Raw genomic sequence first — 23,775 nt, 5'->3', positions numbered from 1 at the left:
CAGGGTCCCCCCATCACCACCGTACTGGGGCTGACGAGGGGGCAAAGGGGCCAGAGCTGGCAGATGGGGAGGACTTGAACATTTCGGCCAGATCTGGAGAGGGGAGCATGTAGGCTGCCGTATTTGCCCACAGACACCTCTGTGTGAATCAGAAAAGGCCAACTTGTGGGGAGGAGACAGCCTTATAGATGCTTCTGCTCCAGGAAGCATGCCCGTCGGCAGCCCCAAAGGCTGCCCACAGCTGCAGGTCTCCCCCATCCTCTCCTTCCCCTTGCAGACGTGGACGAGTGTCAGCAAAACCGCAGACTCTGTAAAAGCCCAGGCGTCTGCATCAACACAAAGGGCAGCTACACCTGCCAGTGCCCTCTCAGCTTTGAGTTCAAACCAGAAGACCTGAAGCAGTGCACAGGTAGAGGCCCCGGAAGACATGTGTGAGGCTGAGCTGGAACACTGCTATGGATGGAGGCAGGGAACACAGCCCAAGGAGGCTGGAGAAGATTCTCAGATTCCTATAATGCCAAGGCCCTGCTAAGAACCTGCCCAAGGACTTGACTTACCAGAAGGTCCCAACACAGGGCAGGGGCCTTCTGTAAATGGGGTTCCCCTCTAGAAGCCCCCCAACCCCTGAGAGCATCCCCCAGATCTTCCTCAACTGTCTCATGCAAGCAAAGTAGACAGAGGTGCCACTTGTGGTTCTCCCCAGCCAGGGCTGGGGAGGGAGCAAGAGAGGGTCCAGAGGAAGTCCAGCTTCCAAGAATCGAATTCCCCCTAGCTTGGATTTCACTGCTCATAAACTGGGTCTAGGGATGATGGTCCCTGCTGCATTCATCTTGTGTAGAGGCCACCATAAGGTGCTTTGGGACTGAAGTTGAAGGTCACCATGTGGCAGAACTTTCAATAATGGTGTGGCCCTGGGCTCTGGACTGTAAGAAGATGGGGAAGTAGGTGTGGTGAGTCAAGGGGAGGCCTGAGGCAGGCTGGGCAGGGCCTGATCTTCTGCCACAACACCACCTACTGCCTCAACACCCTGGGTGGCTATAAACGCCGCTGCAGACCTGGCTTGAAGCCAATACCTGGGTCCCTGACACCATTTGTGAAGGTACAGAGCTCAAATCCCTCCTCCTAGAAACCCTCAGTCAAAATATCTGATCACAGATTCCAGGGCACCCACACCAACCAAGCAGAATGAGTGCTGGGGTCCCCTGCTGGGCCAGACCTCAACACCTTTGAAACTAGATATGAAAAATATGGAGGATGCCAGGGATGGAGCTGGGTGTCCAGGGGGAGGTTCCGTGGGGTCCCCAGACAGCAGCTAATTATTGACTGGGAGGAAAGTGTTTCAATACTGTCACACGTGTACAATGTACGGGCCTAAGTGCTGCGTGTCAGGCCTGTCTATGCCCCCTTGATCCCCACCGAGTCTACTACTCAAGGATGTGCCATCACTAGGTGGCATCAACTCACCCCAGGGCTGGGGGTGGGGACCAATACCAGGAAGAATGGGGTGAGGCACTCAGAGGAGAAGGAACCTGACCCAGGCTGGACAGTGCCTGACCCTCTTCTTGGGTCCCCAGACATGAACAGGTGCACCTTCAGGCAGCATGGGTGCCACAGCTCCACCCGCTGCACCTGCAGTCAGGAAATATAAGTGCCGCTGCCACTGAGGCTTGATGCCTGTCTTAGTTATCCAGTACTGCTATAACAGTAATACCAAAGGGGTGGCTTTAACAAAAGAAAGTTTATTTTCTCACAGTAAAGGAGACTAGAATCCAAATTCAGAGTGCCAGCTCTAGGGGAAGGCTTTCTCTCTCTGACAGCTTTGGGGGAAAATCCTTGTCTCTTCAGCTTCTGCTTCCTGGTTCCATAGAGATCTCCAAGTGGCTTGGCATCTCTCTTGCTCATTTCTCCTCCTTTTGCTTCCTTCTTTAATCTCCTTTATATATCTCAAAATAAGGAGCCCTGGTGGTGCACCAGTTAAAGCACTTGACTGCTAACCAAAAGGTTGGTGGATCAAATCTGCCAGCCGCTCTGTGGGAGAAATACTGGCAGCCTGCTTTCCTAAAGATTTACAGCCTTATAAACCCCCATGGAGCAGTTGTAGTCTAATCTATAGGGTCACTTTGAGTTGGAATCAATGCCACAGCAATGGGTTATATCTCAAAAAAGATTGACTCAAGACATACCCTACACTAATCCTACCTCATTAATGAAACAAAGACCACCATTTCCAAATGGGATTATAACCACAGGCACAGAGGTTAGGCTTTACAACACAGATTTTAGAAAGAAACAGTTCAGTCCATAACACTGGGTTTCCATGCAGGCAGGTCACACAGCCCAAGGAGGCTGGAGATTTTGATTCCTATGAGGCCAAGGGCCCCCTAAGGTCCTGCCTGAGGATTCACCTGGCCAGAGAGTACAGCACAGGGCAGGAGCCTTCTGGACCTGGGGTTCCTCTGCAGAGCCCCCTGGCCCTAAGAGTACCCCCAAACATTCCTCATCTATCTCATGCAAGCAAAGTAGAGGGAGGTGCCACTTCTGAATCTCCCCAGCAAGGGCTGAGGAGGGAGCAGGAATGAGTCCATTGAGAGGGAGACCAGTTCCCATGACTCAGTTTCCCTCCTGGCTTCTGTTTCACTGGCCATAAACAGTCTGGTTACCATGGCCTCTGATGCACTCGTCTTTGGTGGAAGCCACAATAAGGCTATTTCCGATTGAAGTTCAAGATCACCAGGTGGCAGCACTTTCGATAAAGGTGGGGTCCTGGGGAAGAAGATTGGGAAGTGGGTATGGTGAGTCAAGGGGAGGCCTGAGGTAGGCTGTGCAAGACCTGATCTTCTTCCTTTGTCCCCAGATGTGAATGAATGTTCCCTGAAGCAAAACCCATGCCACAATACCACCCACTGCCTCAACACCGTCGGTGGCTATAAATGCCGTTGCAGACCTGGCTGGAAGCCGATACCTGGGTCACCCAATGGCCCTAACAACACCATTTGTCAACGTACGGAGCTCAGATTCCTCATCCTAGAGGCCCTCACTCAAAACATCTGATCACAGACTCTCAGGCACCCACACCAACCAAGCAGAATGAGTGCTGGGGTCCCCTGCTGGGCCAGGCATCCACCTCTTTGAAACTACATATGAAAAGATATGGACTATGACAGGGAAGGAGCTGGCTGTTCAAGGGGAGGTTCCCTGGGGCTCCGAGGCTGCTAATTATTGACTGGGAAAAAAGTGTTTCAATACTGTCACACGCGTACATTGTAGGGGTTCACGTGCTTCACATCAGGCCTGTCCATTCTTCCATGGTCCCCTCTGGACCCTCCACTCCAGGATATGCCATCACCAGGTGGCATCATCTCACACAATGGAGGGAGGGAGGGCTAATACCACGAAGAGGGGGCTGAGGCACACACAGGAGAGGGGACCTGACCAAGGCTGGATCCCACCTCCTACGTCTACACTGATGAAATATACACATGCCACTGCCACCAAGGCTTGACTCCCAAACTCGGGCTCCAGAATAACCAAATGACTGCCGAGTATAAAGGTACCTGGCCTGACTTGACCCCAGACTCCATTCTCAACACACACACACAACCTCCCAACCAGTGAACTGTGTCCTGTTCCCACAGAGGAGCCCTTCGCCTCCTGGACCCGGCCCTCTGGAGTCAGCAGCCAGGTAAGTGCCTCCAGCAGGTCCCAGAAAGCAGTAAATCCCTCTGCACAGCCTCTGCCCCTTCCCCTTCCTGCGCCCCTGCTGGGCTCTCTGACTCCTTCCTCTTCCTCTCCCCAGAGCCTCTCTCGCTTCTTTGACAAAGTTCAGGATCTGGGCAGAGACTTCAAGCCAGACTTGGCCAATTACACCATCAGGGTAAGGAAAGGATCCAAGAAAGGCAAGGTGGAGTTGTCCCACGTTGGCTGGGGCAGCCTGGGTCTAGGGGAGACAGGCCCCAGTGCAGAGAGCCCTGGACTGAGCCCTGCCTCTCCCAGGGTGGGTGGGAGGAGAAAGTCCAGGGTGGATATTCGTGCACACACTCAGGCACCTAACACCGCTTTCCTCTTACTGCCCCTGGCTCTTACTTATTGCATCTTGATATTGCTGACCAGGGTGGCCTCTGAGGAGCCACGGTCCCAGGGGCAAGGACCCCGAGGGACTCCCATCCAGTGCCACCTTTATCCCCCAAACTAGACAGTTTCTAGGGTCTGTTCTCTGGAGCTGATGGGTCAGTGTCTGGGCAGCCCCCTCCGACCTGTGGCCAACAAGCTCTGTGTCTCATCCTCCAGAACCTCATATGGGAGGTGGATGAGCTGCTGGAGGCCCCTGGGGACCTGGAGAACCTGTCCCACTCAGACCAGCACTGTGTGGCCACTAACCTGCTTGATGGCCTGGAGAATGTCCTGAGAGGCCTGAGCAAGGACCTGCCCCAAGGTTCACTGACCCTGCGTGCTCCTGCAGGCACAGGTGAGTCCCTGGGTCTGTCCAGGTCTCCTGCTCTGCCTGTTTCCTGCCAAATCCTCCCCCGGCCCCAATGGAGTTGAGGCTCCACACTTGTATCTCACTGTTGCTGTCATAAACAAACTAAAATCAAAGAAACAAGAAATGCATAAAACTGTCAATAACATAGTTTCATGTAGTATAAATTATCAGAATATGAAATAATGATTAGGAAGAATTTAAAATAACAAACTAGACACTGCTTCAAACAAAAACAACTTCTTTCATTTGGAAGAATAAAAATTTTATATTATTTATAATTTGTCTGTCTTGATTGAGATAAGATTCCTAGAGCATACAAATCACCATTTTAATCACTAAAAAGTGAACAAGTCACTGGCATTTAGTATAATAGTTATTATGTACAACCTTCACCTCTATCTAGTAACAAAATGTTTTCAGTAACCCAGAGAGAAACCTAAAAAAAAAAAAAAAAAATGATATTGTCCTCATAATTTCCACGTTCGCTTGGATCACCTTTCTTGGGAATAGGCATAAATATGGATCCCTTCCAGTCAGTTGGCCAGGAAGCTCTCTTCCATATTTCTTTGCATGGAGGAGTGAGCACTTCCACCGCTGCATCCGTTTGTTGCCCCCAGCCCCTGGCAACCACTAACCTGTGTTCTGTCTCTGTGGATTTGCCTATTTACAATATTTCATGTAACCAATGGAATCATACAATATGTGATCTTTTATGCCCTTCTTCTTCATCTAGCATGTTTTCAAGATTTATCCAGGTCATAGCATATATGAGTAGTTCATTCTTTTTTATGGAACAGTTGCCATTGCATAGATAGATCAAGGAACCTTGTTTATCCATTCCCCAGCTGAGGGACATTTAGTTTGTTTCCCCCTTTTGACTATTTCGAATAGTGTTGCTATGAACATCATGAACAAGTTTTTGATTCAATGTGTGTTTTTCATTTGGGGGTATATGCTAATGAGCAGGATCACTGGGTCATATTGCAATGCTGTGTTCATCTTTTTGAGGACTCGCCAAAGTGTTTTCCACAGTGGCTATACCATTTCGCATTTCCATCACCAATGTGTGATGGTTACAATTTCCCCACATCCTTGCCAACACTCATTATTTTTTTTACTTTTTTTTCCTTTTCAGTATAGCATTTCTAGTGTGTGTAAAGAGCCCTGGGGCACGGTGGTTAAAGCACTCAGCTGCTAACCTAAAGGTCAGCAGCTCGAACCCACCAAGCGCTCCATGGGAGAAAGATGTGGTAGTCTGCTCCCGTAAGGATTTACAACCTTAGAACCCTATGGGGGAGTTCTATTCTGTCCTATAGGGTCGCTATGAGTCAGAATCCACTCAACGGCAATGGTCTTTTGGTTTAGTGTGTCTACAGTGGTATCTTATTGCTGTTCACATTTTCCTAGTGATTTTGTCGTTGCATGTTATTTCTCGTACTTGATGGTCATTTGTGTACCTTCTTTGCAAAAATGTCTACTCAAGCCCTTGGCCTGTTTTTTTTGAATTGAGTTATCTGCCTTCTTCTTGTTGAGTTATAAAAGAGTTCTTTATATCCTGAATACTAAACCAGCACCGCTGATTGAATGGTCTTTACCCATTCAACGCTCTTGGCATCCTAGTCAAAAATCAAATGACCATAGTCATACGGGATTTTTTCTGGACTCTTAATTCCAGTCTACATTCTATATGTCTACCCTTGTGGCAGTATGACGCTCTTTTGATTACTGTACCTTTGTACTTGTTTTGAAATGGGGAAGTGGGAGTCCTCCAACTTTGTTCTCTTCGTTGTTCTTTTTTGTTTGTTTTCAGGGTGTGTGTGTGTGTGTGTGTGTGCTTTAGGTCAAAGATAAGAGCTCAAGTTAATTTCTCATTCAAAAATTTATACCCATATTGTCTTGTGACACTAGTTGCAATGCCCACAATGTGACAGCACACTCCCCCTTTCCACTTCTGTGTCCATTCAACCAGTTCCTGTCCCTTCCTGCCATCTCATCCTGCTTTTAGACAGGAGCTGCCCATTTCGTGTCATATATATGATTGAACTAAGAAGTACATCCTTTATGTGTATTATTTTTTGTTTTATGCTTTTTTAAGATTGTTTTTGGTATTCGGGGCCCTTTACAATTCCATATGAAATTTGAGATCAGCATATCCATTTCTGCAAATATGTCATTGGGATTTTGGGCAGGAATTGCTTTGCAGGTGTAGATCACTTTGGGTAGTATTGAAATCTTAATAATATTAATTCATAAACAGGGGATATCTTCCCATTTATTTAGGGTTTTTAAATTTCAGCAATGTTTCCTAGGTGTCAGTGAATAATTCTTACAACTCTTTGGTTAAATTTAGGCACATAGGTTTTCCTGAGAATATTTGTGTCTATATTCCTAAGAGTGATTGGTCTATAGTTTTCTTTTCTTGTCATGTCTTTACCTAACTTTGACCTCATAGAATGGATTAGGACGTGTTGCCTTCTCTTCTGTTTTTGGAAGAGTTTGCAAAGAATTCGTGTTAATTCTTCTGAAAATGTTTGGCAGAATTAATCAGTGAAGTCATCTACCTGGTTCTGGTCTTTCCTTTTGGGAGGTTTGATTACTGATTCAATGTCTTGTTACATTGTTGTTGTTTCTGACTCACAGCAACCCCATGTGACAGAGTAGGACTGCCCCACAGGGTATTCTAGGTTGTTATCTTTACAGGAACGTACCGCCAGGTCTTTCTCCCACAAAGCCACTGGATAAGTTCAAACCACCAACCTTTCAGTTAGCAGCTGAGCACTTAACCATTGCGCCATCAGGAGTCCTTTCATATATTGGTTCAAATATTCTATTTCTGCCTGAGTTTTGGTACTTTATGTGTTTCTAGGAATTTGTCCGTTTCATCTAGATTATCTAATTTGTTGTCATACAATTGCTCACAGTATTCTCATATAAGGATTAAAAGAGAATATATAAATACACATACATAAAAATGGTATTACATCAGCCACAATATTGGCACAATTGCTAACCTAACTCCCTTACCTTACATCATCCCACAACGCATAGACCTGTCCCTGAATGTGAGGGAGCAAAGGGTCACGGATGTCCCCTTGGGCCAGAATAACACAAGGATGTTGCTGAACTGGGACATGGCACAGGAACCTGAAGACTCTGGTAATGCTGAGGTGGGGGAGGGGAAGGCCATTTAGGCCCAGTGGTGGGACAAGATAACCAGGGATGCGATGCTCAGAGAATTCAAGATTAAAGGGGAGTGTGGGGTGAGTGGAACTCAAACAAGAGGAATAGGTTATAAAGAAGAAGTGCTTTGGGGAAAGGGCCTCTGATGGGGACTCCAGGGAGTCAACCTTTGATTCCTCCTCCAGGCCCTTCTGTGGTGGGCCTGGTTTCCATTCCAGGGATGGCCAAGCTCCTGGCTGGTGCGGCTCTACATGAGAAACACGAGAACTTGCTATGGGGAGTCTCCCCTATCCTGCTCTCAGATGTCAGCTCTGCCTTTCTCAGCAACAATGATAACCAGAAGCTCAGCTCCCCAGTCACCTTTATCTTCTCCCACCATGTGAGTCCTAGGGGCTATGGAGGGAATGTGGAAGGAGCCTGAGTCCTGAGCACATCCTTGCTGCTCAATTCAGCCCTAGGGCTCAGGGTGCACTCCATGGGTGTATCATGTCCTCAAGAAGGTTAGGCCTTCCCAAACCAGCTTTGGGTCAGCACCTCTGAGCCCCAGGACCACCAGTTCACATCTGTGCCCTGTGCCTACAGCCGGTGACCCTTGAACCAGGGCAGAAGGTGCTCTGTGTCTTCTGGGAACATAGTAAACATGGATGTGGTCACTGGGCCACCACAGGCTGCAAGACTGTGGGCACTGAAGACACCAACACCACCTGCCACTGCAGCCACCTCAGCAGCTTTGCTGTCCTCATGGCCCAGTACGATGTTCAGGTAAGAGGACAAAGAGGGGATGCATTAGTTATCCTTTGCAATGTAACAAATTACCACAATCCTTGCAGCTTAAAAATTACAAATTTATTATATCACAGTTTCTGTGGGTAGGAGGTCCAGCCCAGGCTAACTGGGTTCTCTGAACGGCATCTTACAAGACTGAAAACAAGGTGTTAGCTGGGGCTGTGCTCTCACCTGAGCCTCAGGGCCCTCCTCCAGGCTCTCTGGTTATTGGCAAAATTAGGTTCCTTAGGATCGTAGGACTGGGGCCCCCGTTTTCTTATTAGCTGTCAGCCAGGGAGTGGGCTCAGCTGCTAGGGGCTACCTGGATTCCTTCTCACGTGGCCTATCAAGTGATCTCTCATGTGGCTATCTCATAGGCCCTCTCATAACACAGAAGTGTTCCTCTAGAGGTCATCAAGAGAATGTCCGTCACATCGAATCCCCCTTTGAACTTTGACTCTCTACCCCAGGAGGAGCACAGACACTTTAAAGGCCCTCTCATTAGGCCAGGCCCACCCAGGACTATCTGTCTATCTTTAAATCAACTGCTTAGAGAACTTCATTTCATCTGCAGAATCCCTTGACAACAGCACCTAGGTGGGTGTTTGATTGAATAACTGGGAGAAGGTATGTGTACATCAGGAGTAGGTTCTTGGGGGCTGTTATGGATTGAATTGTGTCCCCCAAAAATGTGTGTCAACTTGGCTCAGCCCTGATTCTCAGTATTATGTGGTTGTGCTCCATTTTGTGATCTGATGTAATTTTCCTGTGTGTTGTAAACCCTAATCTCTGTCTGTGGTTATGAGGCAAGATTATGTTACGTTAAAAAGGGTTATTAAGGTAAAATGCAACACCCTTACTCAGGTCACAGCTCTGATCAGATGTAAGACTTTCCCTAGGGTGTGGCCTGCATCACCTTTTATCTTACAAGAGGTAAAAAGAGGCAGAGGCAAGCAGAGAGCTAGAGACCACAATACTACCAAACAAGAAGAGCCAGGAAGCAGAGTGTGTATTTTAGACCCAGGGTCTCTGTGCTGGGAAGCTCCTAGACCAGGGAAAGATTGATGACCAGGGAGTTCCCCCAGTACTGGCAGAGAGGGAAAGCCTTCCCCTAGAACTGGCACCCTGAATTTGGACTTCTAGCCTCCTAGACTCATATTTTGGTCATTGAGTTGTTTCCAACTCATAGCGATCCAATAGGACAGGGTACAACTACCTCATAGGTTTTCCAATTCTGGAATCTTTATGGAAGAAGACTGCCACATCTTTCTCCCACGGAGCCGCAAGTGGGTTCAAACCTCCAACCTTTCAGTTACCAGCCAAGTGTTAACCACAGCGCCACCAGGGAAGAGGAAACCCTGGTGGAGTAGTGGTTTAGAACTACGGCTGCTAACCAAAAGGTCAGCAGTTCAAATCCACCAGATGCTCCTTGGAAACTCTATGGGGCAGTTCTACTCTTTCCTGTAGGGTCACTGTGAGTCAGAATTGACTCGACGGCAACGGGTACAAGTATAGACTCATATAGTATACTATGACGGGAATCACAAGTTGAAGAGGAATGGGATCATATTCATCATCAAAAAGAGCATTTTAAGGTCTATCCTGAAGTACACCACTCTTGGTGATATAATAATATCCATACTACTATGAGGAAGACCCATTAATATGACTATTATACAAATTTTTGCACCGCTACTAAGGCCAAAGATGAAGAAAATTGCAGATTTTTACCAACTTCTGCTGTCTGAAATTGATCAAACATGCAATCAAGATGCAGTGATAATTACAGGTAATTCAAATGCAAAAGTTGGAAACAAAGAAGCAGCACTAGTCGTTCAAAAATATGACCTTGGTGATAGAAACAGTGCTGGGGATTTTAGGAGGTGCCATATTAGCGGGAACTAATGGTACTGAAGGAAGAAGTCCAAACTGCACTGAAGGCATTGGTGAAAAACAGGGCTCCATGAATTGACAGAATGCCAACTGAGATGTAGGGCTGGAAGTACGCACTCATCTATGCCAAGACATTTGGAAGACAGCTACCCAGCCAACCAATTGGAAGAGATCTATATTTATGCCTATTCCAAGAAAGGCGATCCCACCAAATGTGGAAATTATTGAGCAATATCATTAATATCACAAGACGAAAATCTTTCTGAAGATCATTCAAAAGTGGCTGCAGCAAGTGTATCAACAGAGAACTGCCAGAAAGCCAAGCCAGATTCAGAAGAGGACATGGAACCAGGGATATCATTACTGATGCCAGATGGATCCTGGCTGAAAGAAAAGAATGCCAGAAAGATGTTTACCTGTGTTTTCTTGACTATGCAAAAGCATTCGACTGTGTGAATTATAAGAAATTATGAATAACATTATGATGAATGGGAATTCTAGAACTCTTCATTGTGTTCATGAGGAACCTGTACATAGATCGAGAGACAGTTGTTCAAACACGAGGCGATACTACTTCGATTAAAGTCAGAAAAGTTGTGGGTCAGGGTTGTATCCTTTCACCATACCTATTCAATCTATATGCTGAACAAATAATCTGAGAAGCTGGACTCTGTGAAGAAGAACAGGGCATCAGAATTGGAGGAAGACTCATTAACAACCTGCATTATGCAGATGACACAACCTTGCTGAAAGTGAAGAGGACTTGAAGCACTTACTGATGAAGATCAAAGACCACAGCCTTCAGTATGGATTACATCTCAACATAAAGAAAACAAAAATCCTCATAACTGGACCAATAAGCTACATCATAAACAGGGAAAAGGTTGAAGTTGTCAAGGATTTCATTTTACTTGGATCCACAATCAACACCAATAGAAGCAAAAGTCAAGAAATCAAAAGAGGCATTAGACTGGCCAAATCTGCTGCAAAAGACCTTTTTAAAGTGTTGAAAAGCAAAGACGTCGCCTTGAAGACTAAAGTGCCCCTGACCAAGCCATGGTGTTTTCAGTCGCCTCCTATGCATGGGAAAGCTGGATGATGAATAAAGAAGACTGAAGAAGAGCTGAAGCCTTTGAGTTGTGGACCCGTCTTGGAACAAGGACAACCAGAACGCTCCTTAGAAGGAAGGATGGTGAGACTACTTCTCACATACTTTGGAAATGTTATCAGGAGGTTTTTTTTTTTTTTATCAGTCCCTGGAGAAGGACATCATGCTTGGTAAAGTACAGGGTCACTGAAAAAGAGGAAGATCTCAATGAGATGGACTGACACAGTGGCTGCGACAATGAGCCGAAACAGAAGAAGGATTGCGAGGATGGCACAGAACTGGGCAGCGTTTCGTTCTGTTGTACGTAGGGTCAGTATGAGCTGGAACCGACTCAGTGGCACCTAACAACATCAACATATTGATAGATATTACCATATTTTATTATATAGTGCCCTTCTTTGCCTTTTATGATGGATTTTGTTTTAAAGCCTGTTTTATCTGAGAGTAGTATTGCCACTTCTGCTCTTTTTTGATAGCTGTTTGCTTGATGTATTTCTTTTCCATCCTTCGATTTTTAATAAATTTGGATTGATATCTAAGGTGTGTCTCTTACAGAAATCATATGGATGGATCCTGGTTTTTTTATCCATTCTGTCACTTTTTGTCTCTTTATGAGTACATTTAGGCCATTTACATTCAGTGTGATTATTGATAGGTGAGTTTATTGCTGTCATTTTGTAGTGCTTTTTTTGTGTGTGTGTGGTGTTGATGTTTTCTTCGTTCCTCTTACTCTCCTGTGCTGAATTCCTTTTGTTTGTGGATTTCTTTTTCATTTCTTTCGTTTTTGTAGATTTTGTTTTTATTGAGACTTGATGATTTTCTTCTTTATTTTGATGAGTAGGTTTGTTAACTTTCTTTGTGGTTACCTTGAACTTTACCCTTATCTTCCTAGGTTTGAACCACTCTATTATTACTTGGTATCGCCTTGCCTTGCTCTGCGTTAGAAAGTTCTATATCTACACCATTTATGCCCTCTTTTATTGTTCTGACATTGCTGTCCTTTCTCGGTTTTATTTAGTTTTTTGGGTCTTTGCTGGGGAGGGACAGTGTGGTTCTTCTGTCTATGGTGCCTCGTTGGCTGGGAGTCCTGATATTGCCATAATTTCATAAATAGAGGCTAACTGTTAACTCATCCACCAGCACTATATGCTCTGTGGGACCTCTCACACCCTCACCACCACAATTACCAAATTTTTGTACCTCTGCCCATATGAGAGGTAAATATGGCATCTAGCAGAATTTTTATTTGTCTTTCTTTTGTTAAGAATGAAATTGAACATATTTATATGTTTAAGGATCATTTCTATTTCCTTTCCTGGAAATACTTCGCTCACGTTCTTTCCCACTTTTCTATTACCTTGTTGATCCATTTCATATTGATTTGTGGGAGCTCACTACAGAGTAGGGAAATTAGCTCTTTGTCTTTAGATCAAACGTTCTCAAAATTTAGTAAACCATCGAAATGAACAAAAGGAGTTGTTATTTGTTTTCAACTTCTTATTAAGGAATAATCGGAAATTTCAGGTAAATTGCAAAAGTAAAAATAGTAAAAAGAACACCCTTTATTTATATGTATCTGTTTTTAACATTTTGTCCCCATTCCCTTTATCATTTGCCTCCATCCTCTCCTATCTTCCTCTCTCTTCCCCTCTCTTTCTCTCCACTCTTCTCTTTTATCAATCTTGTTGTCTCTTTCTTCTAGATAGATTGAAATGCTATTGCTGGATTTTTTTTTTTTTTCCATTCTCCTTATGACTTTGAATGATTTTCAGGTGAGAAAAAAAATGTGGAAATAAGAATTTCTGGCTACTACCATCATCAACAGAACCCTGGTGGCATAGTGCCTAAGATCTATGGCTGCTAACCAAAAGATCAGCAGTTTGAATCCACCAGGTGCTCCTTGGAAACCCTATGGGGTAGTTTTACTCTGTCCTGTAGGTTCACTATGAGTCAGAATCAACTCAACAGCAATGGGCTTTTTTTTTTTTTTTTTCTGGACCATCATCAACAGAGTCCTGGTGGCACAGTGGTTAAGAGTTTGGCTGCTAACCAAGAGGTTGGCAGTTTAAATCCACCAACTGCTCCTTGGAAACCCTGTGGGGTAATTCTACTCTATGCTCTAGGGTTGCTATGAGTCAACTGACCTGACGGCAGTGGGTTTGGTTGTTTGGCTTTTATCATCATCAACAGCAAACTAATTTCCTTCTTTAACCAAAGATCCTTTTCTAAACCTGTAAGGATTAGTGGTCAAGAAAGAATAGCCAGTGCTGGGATGAGTGAGCAGAGTCCAGGGTGAGGAGTTGGATGCCTGGATTGAGTCTCCAGGTCCCGACTCTGTCACAGCACATCACATGTGGGAATGGAGGACGGTGCTCAACATGAAGCTTCATGCCTATGTCAGACTTTGAGTGCTTAGTTATTGCCCAAAAGTCTGGAGGAAAATAAACCCTTGTGAGTTCCAGGGCTTGGTCTTGAGTAAGGACTCTCCTATCCCTCAATACTTCCAGTGGCTGAGTTTATCAATCCAAAGAACTATAATAGCCTACAAATTTCTAAACACCTGAACCTGGAGTCACTTACCTATGAACATCACAAATTCACCTGGCTCCTCCATTCCAAAATTTTCCATGTTCAAAAAAAAAAAAATTGTCAAAGTGGTAATTATCCCACAACAGGGAAGTCTTACCATGAACTTCTCTTTGCTGGGTTCCAGGAGGAAGATCCTGTGCTGGCTGTGATCACCTACGTGGGGCTGGGCTTCTCTCTCCTGTGCCTCCTTCTGGCGGCCCTCACCTTCCTCCTGTGTAAAGCCATCCAGAACACCAGCACCTCACTTCACCTCCAGCTATCGGTCTGCCTCTTCCTGGCCCACCTCCTCTTCCTCACTGGGATCAACCAAACCAAGCCCAAGGTACTGACGGTATCGCTAAGGACTTCCTGCTCTGCCCCAGCAGAGGCTGGGCTCATGCAGCCATGCAGTGCTTGCTCCCTTAGTCAAATGGTGTTGGGTCCCAGGAAGGTTAGAGGGGTAAGTAGTCCTGACTCAACTAGAACACCATTCTCTTTTGACAAGTCCTCCACATACATCGGGTTTATGCCCACTGGAAGGCACAAAAGAGGCCCTGGGAACACACGCACACCCTGACAGCTGCTCTGGGTGACTCTTCCTGCTCCCCCAGGTGCTGTGCGCCATTATCGCTGGTACCTTACACTACCTCTACTTGGCCGCCTTCACCTGGATGCTGCTGGAGGGCCTGCACCTCTTCCTTGCTGCAAGAAGCCTCACGGTGGTCAACTACTCCAGCGTGAGCAGACGGAAGCTCCTGTTCCCTGTGGGCTATGGAGTCCCAGCTGTGATTGTGGCAATTTCTGCAGCATCCAGACCTCACCTTTATGGAACATCTGCCCGGTAAGTGAAAATTCTACCTGTGCGTATTCTCTCCATCTTGACCATAGCCTCTACTAGAACCAATGTAACCCTTTGGTTATGCCAGAGCATAACATCCAAAGGGAAACTATAAGTCCTAGGACATGCTTCTGGTGAAAAATTATAATAATCAAAGAAAATGTCTTCCAATCTCTGACTTTGAGAAGCTGTTGTTGTTAGGTACCCTCGAGTCAGTTCTTCGTGTATGATATCCTTATGTCAATCCACGACTCATCTGGTCTTTGGTTATTAGTCTTTAACGCGGCAATTCTGTTCTTGAGATGGTTTCTAAATTCAGGTGGGACATACTTAAGTTCGTACTTTGGCTCTCACAGACTTGTTCTAATTTTCTTCAGTTTCAACTTGAACTTGCATATGAGCAATTGATGGTCTATTCCACAGTCGGCCCCTGCCCTTGCTATGACTGATGATATTGAGCTTTTCCACTGTCTCTTTTCACAGATGTAGTTGATTTCATTCCTGTGTATTCCACCTGGCAAGGTCCACTTGTATAGTCACCACTGATGTTGTTTAAAAAAGTATTTGCAATGAAGAAGTGGTTGGTCTTTCAAAATGCTGTCACACAATCTCTGGCATTGTTTCTGTCACCAAGGCCATATTTTCCAAATACTGATCCTTCTTTTTTCCAACTTGCACATTCCAACCACCAGTAATTATTGATGCATCCTGATTGCATGTTTGTTCAATTTCAGACTGCAGAAGTTGGTAAAAATCTTCAATTTCTTCCTCTTTGTCCCTAGTGGTTGATGCATAAATTTGAATAATAGTCATATTAACTGGTCTTCCTTGTAGGTGTATGGATATTAGCATAACACTGACAGCATTGTACTTCAGGATAGATCTTGAAATGTTCTTTCTGGTGATTATCCAATTCAAAATGGCCAACACCAGGCCATTTCAGCTCACTAATGCCTAGGATATTGATGTTTATGCATTCCATTTCATTCTTTACAACTTCCAAATTTTCTAGATTCGTACTTCATACCTTCCACGTTCTGATTATTAATGGATGTTTGCAGCTGTTTCTTCTCATTTTCAGTCATGCCACACCAGCAAGTGAAGGTCTTGAAAGCTTGACTCCATCCTTGTCATTAAGGACGACTCCACTTTAAGGAGGCAGTTCTTCCCCAGTCATCTTTTGAGTGCCTTCCAACCTAAGGGGCTCATCTTTCGGCACTATATCTGACCATGTTCTGCTGCTATTCATTAGGTTTCCACTGGCTAATTCTTTTCGGAAGTAGGCTGCCAGGCCCTTCTTCCTAATCTGTCTTAGTCTGAAAGTTCAGCTGAAACCAGCATGGGTTACTCTGCTGCAGTTTGAATACCGGTGCCATAGCTTCTGGCATCACAGCAACACGAAAGCCCCACGTTCTGACAACTGATAGATGTGTGGGTGGTCCTCAATATAGCAAAGATGAAATCAGAAGAAGTGGCTAGGACATCATTTGTTTATCTTACTTTCTTCACCATCCAAATCCTTTAGGTCACTCCAATTTTTCATTTGGAAATTTAGAGCTGATTTAAATAATCAAAATAATATTTAGTACCATAGTTATTATTTACAAGGTGCTTCCAATGTGCCAGGTGCTTTTCTAATCATTTTGACATGTATTAACTCATTTAAACCTCACACAAATACTATGAAGTATGTGAGGCATGAATCATTTAAGTCAACGCTCAGAGCTACACCAGTTAGTACCTGGCAGAGCTAATAATCAATCCCAAGAAGTTGGGTTCAGAGCTTGCACTCTTTTATTTTCAACTTCTTAATGCTAGGCTTCATTTTTTACACCTTAAGTGAGATATATTTCACATACCATCAAACTCACCCACATAAACCCTGTTCAGCCTCACACCACCAGGCAAGACTCCACTGACAATCATCATCATTTCCTAAGGACAGTCAATATTTCCCCCGAACTTTCAGCTTCCTGGGAATTCTTCTATTCTCAGCATTTGGGGGCTACTTAATTTATCTTATCCCAGCAAGGGACAAAAAAGCCTATACACAGGACATTTCCAAAACAACAGCAAATTGCTGGCAACATCACCAGCTGCCAAAGACTGTGATTTCAGTTGAGGCCAATAAGAGGTTGGCCAGGAATTTAAAGGAAAATACTAGAGAACTAAAGGACCTTAGGGAACTTAGAAAAACTCGGACATATTCCGGGGATCTAAAAGGCTGCACATATGCACAAAGCAGCACCCGTGCTTAGTAGAGACCTAGAAAAAAAGAATGCGCTAGTCTCGTAATAACAGGACCTAAGTACCTCACACGAAGTGTCGTCAACCTCGCTTCCAAGGAGCATTCTGGCTGTGCTTCTTCCAACACCGACTTCTTCATTCTTCTGGCAGTCCATAGTATATTCAATATTCTTTGCCAACACCATAATTCAAAGGCATCAATTCTTCTTCAGTCTTCCTTATTCATTGTCCAGCTTTTGTATACATATGAGGTGATTGAAGATACCATGGCTTGGGTCACACAAATCTTAGTCCTAAAAGCGCTAATTCGCTTTTTAACACTTTAAAGAGATCTTGTGCAGCAGAAGTGCCCAATGGAATGTGTCATTTGATTTCTTGACTGCTGCTCCTATGGGCGTTGATTGCAGATCCAAGTAGAATGAAGTCCTTGACAACTTCAGACTTTTCTCAGTTTAGTATGATGATGTTTATTGGTCCAGTTGTGAGGATTTCTGTTTTCTTTAGGTGAAGGTGTAATCCATACAGAAGGCTGTAGTCTTTGATCTTCATCAATAAGTGCTTCACAGATAATAAAAAGTATTGGAAAAGATGTGGAGAAATTGGAACCCTCATACATTGCCTGTGGGAAATCAAAATGGTGCAGCCGATTTGGAAAACACCTTTGCAGTTCCTAAAAATCCTAAACATAGACTTACTATATCACTCAGAAATTCCACTCCTAGGTAAATAAACCAAAAAAAAAAAAAAAAAGCCATTGACATCAAGTCGATTCTGACTCATGGTGACCCCATGTGTTACAGAGCAAAACTGCTCCATGGGGTTTTCTTGGCTGTAATCTTTATAGAAGCACATTGCCAGGCCTTTCTTCTGTGATGCCACTGGGTGGGTTCAAACTGCCAACCTTTCGATTAGTAGATGAGGGTAAACCATTTGTGCCACCCAGGGACCTTCCTAGGTATAACTACCTCAGACAAAAAAATACGTCCACACAAAAACTTGCACATGAATATTCCTAGGGCATTATTCATAATAACCAAAAACTGGAAATAACCTGAATGCTCATCAACTGATGAACGGATAAACAAAAGGAGGTATAGCCACACAATGGACTATTGTTCAGCCATAATAGAGAATGAGGTGCTGATACATGTATAACACGGATGAACCTTAAAACATAATGTTAAGTGAAAGAAGCCAGTCACAAAAGACTACCTATTGCATTTCATTTACATGAAATGTCTGTAATAGGCAAACCCAGAAACAGTAATAGTTGTTTGGGGCTGGGAGGAGCCCTGGTGGCCAAGTGGTTAAGAGCTCAAGTTGCTAATCAAAAGGTTGGCAGTTCAAATCCACCAGCAGCTCATTGGAAACCCTATGGGGCAGTTTTACTCCGTCTTACAGGGTCTCTATAAGTAGGAATTGACTAAACTCGATGGCAACGGGTTTGGTTTTTGGTTTCGGGCTGGGATAGGTGGGAGGAAAGTGGGTTTAGGGAATGACTGCTAATGTGTACAAGGTTTCTTTTTGGCAAGTTGAAAATGTTCTAAAATTAGCTTGTGGTGATGATTGCACAACTCTGTGAATATTCTAAAAACCTCTGAAACATACACTTTAAATGGGTGAATCTATACTAACTGAAATGTACCTCCATAATGCACTTTTTTTTAATTCGGTGGATGGATTTTGTGAAAACAAAAAAAAAAAAGATAAAATTCAATAGTGTAAGAAAGTTTCTTAAAACCATGTTAGGTTCCCAGGACCCTCAGTAACCATTCACAGGTTTACACCCTTCTTCCCTACTTCAACTCCGTTTAGCTCAGTAACATCCACTCGACCTTTACATTTCAGCTAAAATATAATTTCCTTGGGAAACCTTCCTTAATCATCCTACCTGGTAGACCCCAAACTGAGCACGGCATCTAATGATACATTCGCATAGCCTCCCCATTTTTGTTTTATTGTTAAAATGTGTCTAATCTCGTGCCTCTTCCCTGATTGTGAGATAAGTGGGGTCTAAGGCACTGGGTTTGGTTTTTTGTTTTTTTTTTAAACCATGTGTACTTTCTTCACCACTCTATCTTCAAAGCCAATCACAGAGTCTGTCACATAAGAGATGCTCAATATTTGTTGAATTACGAATGAATGGATGGATGGATGGATGGATGAATTTATATTGCTATTCTATATTCTCAAGGATCAATGAATTTTTAATCTCTCTTGATCAGCTGTTGGCTCCACCCAGAAAAGGGATTTAGATGGGGCTTCCTTGGACCAGTCTGCGCCATCTTCTCTGTGAGTAATGACACCAGAGCATCCTTACTGCCCAGCCGAGGGTCATTAGAAGAGCAGGATTCATAAAAAGGCGACAGGAGCAGGAATGTCCCTGCGTTGTCATAGGTTGGCGTGCTTCTCTAAGACTGCTCTGAAATCTACAAACTCAACAACTGTTACCACTGCTCTCCAGTCAATTTCAACTCACAGCAGCCCTATAGGACAGAGTAGGACTGCACCACAGGATTTCCAAGGCCATAAATCTTTATGGAAGCCAGGGGCCACATCTTTCTCCCAGGGAGCTGCTGGTGGCTTTGAACCGCCAACCTTCCAGTTAGCAGTCAAGTGCTTAACGAACTGCGCCACTAGGGCTCCTATCAAAGACTTTTACTAAATACAAAAACTACCTAAGTATAGAATCAATGTTTTATAGACTAAGGTGAATACATATCAGATTTGAAATGTTATTCAATTAACCTTCTATGGTTACCCAAAGGTCAATTTGGCTTTGTTTTTGATGACCCTCTGGATTTTGAAAAACAAACTCTCATCCCTCAATGGTGACGTGTCCACCCTTCAGAACACCAGGTAAGATGGAGAAGACGGCACACAACCCCACAGACATGGGTGGTCCAAACGGCAAAGCCATGCAGCTCCGTAGCTCCTGATATCCTCAGGGTAAGCAGATGCAGGAGAATCCTTCCAAGGCTTCCAGCCCAGACTCAGCGTTCTGCTCCTGATAGTCCAGTCAAAATGTTCTGTCCATTTATAATCCAAGCTTCTGACTCTCCCAGCAACAAGGAATTGAACAAGAATTGACATTGGCTCATAAATGCATTTTGAACTTTTGTCAACAGCAGTCCTATGACAAAGTTCAAAGCACATTTATTTATTCAAGAAGCACTTAGAACAATGCAAGGCCATTCCCGCAACCCAGCTTGCACTTTCATACCTCACCCTCAGATTGGGCTCCTTCCTGACCCTCGAGCATTCCTCCATCTGGAAAAATCCTACAACCAAACCAAACCCATTGCCATCTATCAATTCTGACTCATGGACACCCTGTATGTTACAGGCCGGAACTGAGCTCCATAGGGTTTTCACAGCTAAGGCATTATGAGTCTGAAAACTCAATGGCACACAACAATCTTTATGGGAACATATTGCCAGGCCTTCTTCAGTGCCACTGGGTGGGTTCGAACCACTATTTTTCAATTAGTGGTTGAGTGCAAACAGTTTGTGCCACCCAGTGAAAAATCCTGTTCAATATCAAATCCTCTAAAAGGCTTGGATTTGCTCCAGGCGCCCTTGTACAAAATCAATGCTCCTTCCTCTAGGTTTCTATCACTGTCCTTCTCAAATATTGCACATTATTGTTTGGTCCAATTAGTCATTTGACTAGAACTCTATGAAAACAGAAATCTTGTCTTCTTTATGTTTAATACCCAGACTGTAGCACAGACCCGAGTGCCCATCACGGACACAGTAATATCAGTTAAATAATACAAGGAGCTTCATGGAACATCACAATTCTTTTGAAACCCACGTGATAAAGTGTCACTTTGAGTCCAACTCAAAATACCCTGAAAACAAATGCCTTTTCCTTCAGGGGAATCATTGACAGTGAAAACCAAGGCTGATCACAACTCAGTCTGTCAAGTCATCACTAGGAGAGACAGAGTGTTGGTAGAGGGGACCACGAGGTGGAGATGATAATGCCCTTGATTTTGATGCTCTGAGTGTGTCACAGGAATCCTTTCTCTTCCCTCCCAGGATGCTGACGTTTAAAGTGATGGCTCAGCTCTTCATCCTGGGCTGCACCTGGAGTCTGGGCATCCTGCAGGTAGGCCCAGCTGCCCAGGTCATGGCCTACCTCTTCACCATCATCAACAGCCTGCAGGGCGTCTTCATCTTCCTGGTCTACTGCCTCTTCAGTCAGCAGGTACCACTGCCTGCCTCCTACCAAGGACTATCCTTGTCTCACCCCTTTCAGGGAGCTGACCCTGACCACTTGCCTCTGCAGGTCCAGGAGCAATACAGGAAATGGTTCATAGGAATCAGAAAATTGAGAACGGAGTCTGAGATATACCAGGTGTCGAGCAATGTTGTGCCTGACACCTCCAAACCAAGCATGGTAAGACACTGTTCTTCCCCAGAGCACCTCACTAACTGATCTACACAAGCAGCACATGCCAATCACGTTGAGTCATCTGGGTCTACAGCAAGTGATGCCCTAGGATGGCTCATACTTGGCTTACACCTTGACTCACTGAAGGCATTTTACTCCATTAACAATGGTCTCAGTTAGAAAGTTCTGTTTTTTTTTTTTTTTAATTGGACTTTAGATTTTTTTTTTTTTTAGATTAGAGTTTACAGAACAAACTAGCTTCTCATCAAATAGTTAGCACACACATTGTTCTACAAACTGGTGAACAAATGGTCGAATCATTTTGCATTCCCACCAGCTGTGCATAAGACTTCCGATCTCCCCACAGCCTCTCCAACATTTGTTATTTCCTGCTTTATTGATTTGTGCCAGTAAGGCTGGGGTGAGATGGTTTCTCACTGCGGTTTTGATTTGCACTTTTTTTTTTAATGGCTGGAGAACCTGAGCATTTCCTCATGTCTCTGTTGGCCGCTTGAATGCCTTCTTTGATGCAGTGTCTGTTCATTTCCTTTGCCCACTTTTAGTTGGATTATTTGTCTTTTCATTGTAGAGGTGTTGGTTTTCTCGTAGATCTTAAACATTAGATCTTTGTCTGATTTCTAACGTTGTTGTTGTTGTTAGGTGCCGTCGAGTCGCCTCCGACTCATAGCGACCCTACGCACAACAGAATGAAACACTGCCCGGTCCTGCGCCATCCTTACAATCGTTGCTATGCTTGAGCCCATTGTTGCAGCCACTGTGTCAATCCACCTCGTTGAGGGTCTTCCTCTTTTCCGCTGACCCTGTACTTTGCCAAGCATGATGTCCTTCTCCAGAGACTGATCCCTCCTGACAACATGTCCAAAGTATGTAAGACACAGTCTCACCATCCTTGCCTCTAATGAGCATTCTGGTTGTACTTCTTCCGGGACAGATTTATTCGTTCTTCTGGCAGTCCATGGTATACTTAACATTCTTCGCCAACACCACAATTCAAAAGCACCACAATTCAATTCTTCTTCGGTCTTCCTTATTCACTGTTCAGCTTTCACATTCATACGATGCAATTCAAAATACCATGGCTTGGATCAGATGCACTTTAGTCTTCAAGGTGACATCTTTGCTCTTCAACACTTTAAAGAGGTCCTTTGCAGCAGATTTACCCTATGCAATGCGTCTTTTGATTTCTTGACTGCTGCTTCCATGGCTGTTGATTGTGGATCCAAGTAAAATGAAATCCTCGACAACTTCAATCTTTTCTCCGTTTATCATGATGTTGCTCATTGCTCCAGTTGTGAGGATTTTTGTTTTCTTTGTTTTGAGGTGCAATCCAAACTGAAGGCTGTGCTCTCTGATCTTCATTAGTAAGTGCTTCAAGGCCTCTTCACTTTCAGCAAGCAAGGTTGTGTCATCGGCATAACACAGGTTGTTAATGAGTCTTCCTCCAATCCTGATGCCCTGTTCTTCTTCATGTAGTCCAGCTTCTCTTGTTAGTTGCTCAGCATACAGATTGAATAGGTGTGGTGAAAGAATGCAACCCTGACGCACATCTTTCCTAACTTTAAACCAATCAGTATCCCCTTGTTCTGTCCGAACAACTGCCTCTTGATCTATGTAAAGGTTTCTCATGAGCACAATTCAGTGTTCTGGAATTCCCATTCTTCGCAACATTATCCATAGTTTGTTATGATCCACACAGTTGAATGCCTTTGCATAGTCAATAAAACACAGGTAAACATCCTCCTGGTATTCTCTGCTTTCAGCCAGGATCCATCTGACATCAGCAATGATATCCCTGGTTCCATGTCCTCTTCTGAAACTGGCCTGAATTTCTGGCAGTTCCCTGTTGAAATACTGCTGCAGCCGTTTTTGAATGATCTTCAGCAAAGTTTTGCTTGCGTTAGGTATTAATGATAATGTTCTGTAATTTCCACATTCGGTTGGATCACCCTTCTTGGAAATAGGCATAATTATGGATCTCTTCCAGTCAGTTGGCTAGGAAGCTGTCTTCCATATTTCTTGGCATAGATGAGTGACCACCTCCAGCGCTACATCCGTTTGTTGAAACACCTCAGTTGATATCGCATCAATTCCTGGAGCCTTCTTTTTCGCTGATGTCTTCAGAGTAGCTTGGACTGCTTCCTTCAGTACCATCGGTTCCTGATCGTATGCCACCTCTTGAAATGGTTGAACATTGACTAGTTCTTTTTGGTATAACGACTCTGTGTTTTCCTTTCATCTTCTTTTGATGTTTCCTGCGTCGTTTAATATTTTCCCCA

At 44.3% G+C, this 23,775-nt stretch overlaps 1 protein-coding gene across 5 annotated transcripts in view; it reads left to right on the top strand.

Annotated features, from left to right (window-relative positions):
- The window catches only part of ADGRE2 (adhesion G protein-coupled receptor E2), a 79,220-nt gene that overhangs the window by 7,412 nt on the left and 48,033 nt on the right, over positions 1–23,775 (top strand). For 2 of the 5 annotated variants that reach the window (XM_064280827.1, XM_023552311.2), the window contains exons 5-17: positions 2,855–3,001; positions 3,636–3,682; positions 3,797–3,874; positions 4,288–4,465; positions 7,529–7,636; positions 7,846–8,039; positions 8,243–8,422; positions 14,140–14,337; positions 14,606–14,835; positions 19,305–19,371; positions 19,847–19,938; positions 21,124–21,292; positions 21,374–21,484. In XM_064280827.1, the coding sequence (XP_064136897.1) occupies positions 2,855–3,001; positions 3,636–3,682; positions 3,797–3,874; positions 4,288–4,465; positions 7,529–7,636; positions 7,846–8,039; positions 8,243–8,422; positions 14,140–14,337; positions 14,606–14,835; positions 19,305–19,371; positions 19,847–19,938; positions 21,124–21,292; positions 21,374–21,484 (1,799 nt within the window). Of the gene's footprint in view, positions 1–277; positions 410–2,854; positions 3,002–3,052; positions 3,551–3,635; positions 3,683–3,796; positions 3,875–4,287; positions 4,466–7,528; positions 7,637–7,845; positions 8,040–8,242; positions 8,423–14,139; positions 14,338–14,605; positions 14,836–19,304; positions 19,372–19,846; positions 19,939–21,123; positions 21,293–21,373; positions 21,485–23,775 lie in introns of those variants that run through there. The other 3 variants (XM_064280830.1, XM_064280829.1, XM_064280828.1) reach the window with 3 other exon arrangements.

Source organism: Loxodonta africana, chromosome 3 (genome assembly GCF_030014295.1).
Source record: "Loxodonta africana isolate mLoxAfr1 chromosome 3, mLoxAfr1.hap2, whole genome shotgun sequence".
Classification (NCBI taxonomy): Eukaryota; Metazoa; Chordata; class Mammalia; order Proboscidea; family Elephantidae; genus Loxodonta; species Loxodonta africana.
The sequence above is the reverse complement of the archived record's forward strand: the minus strand, read 5'-3'. Positions and strand labels throughout refer to the sequence as shown.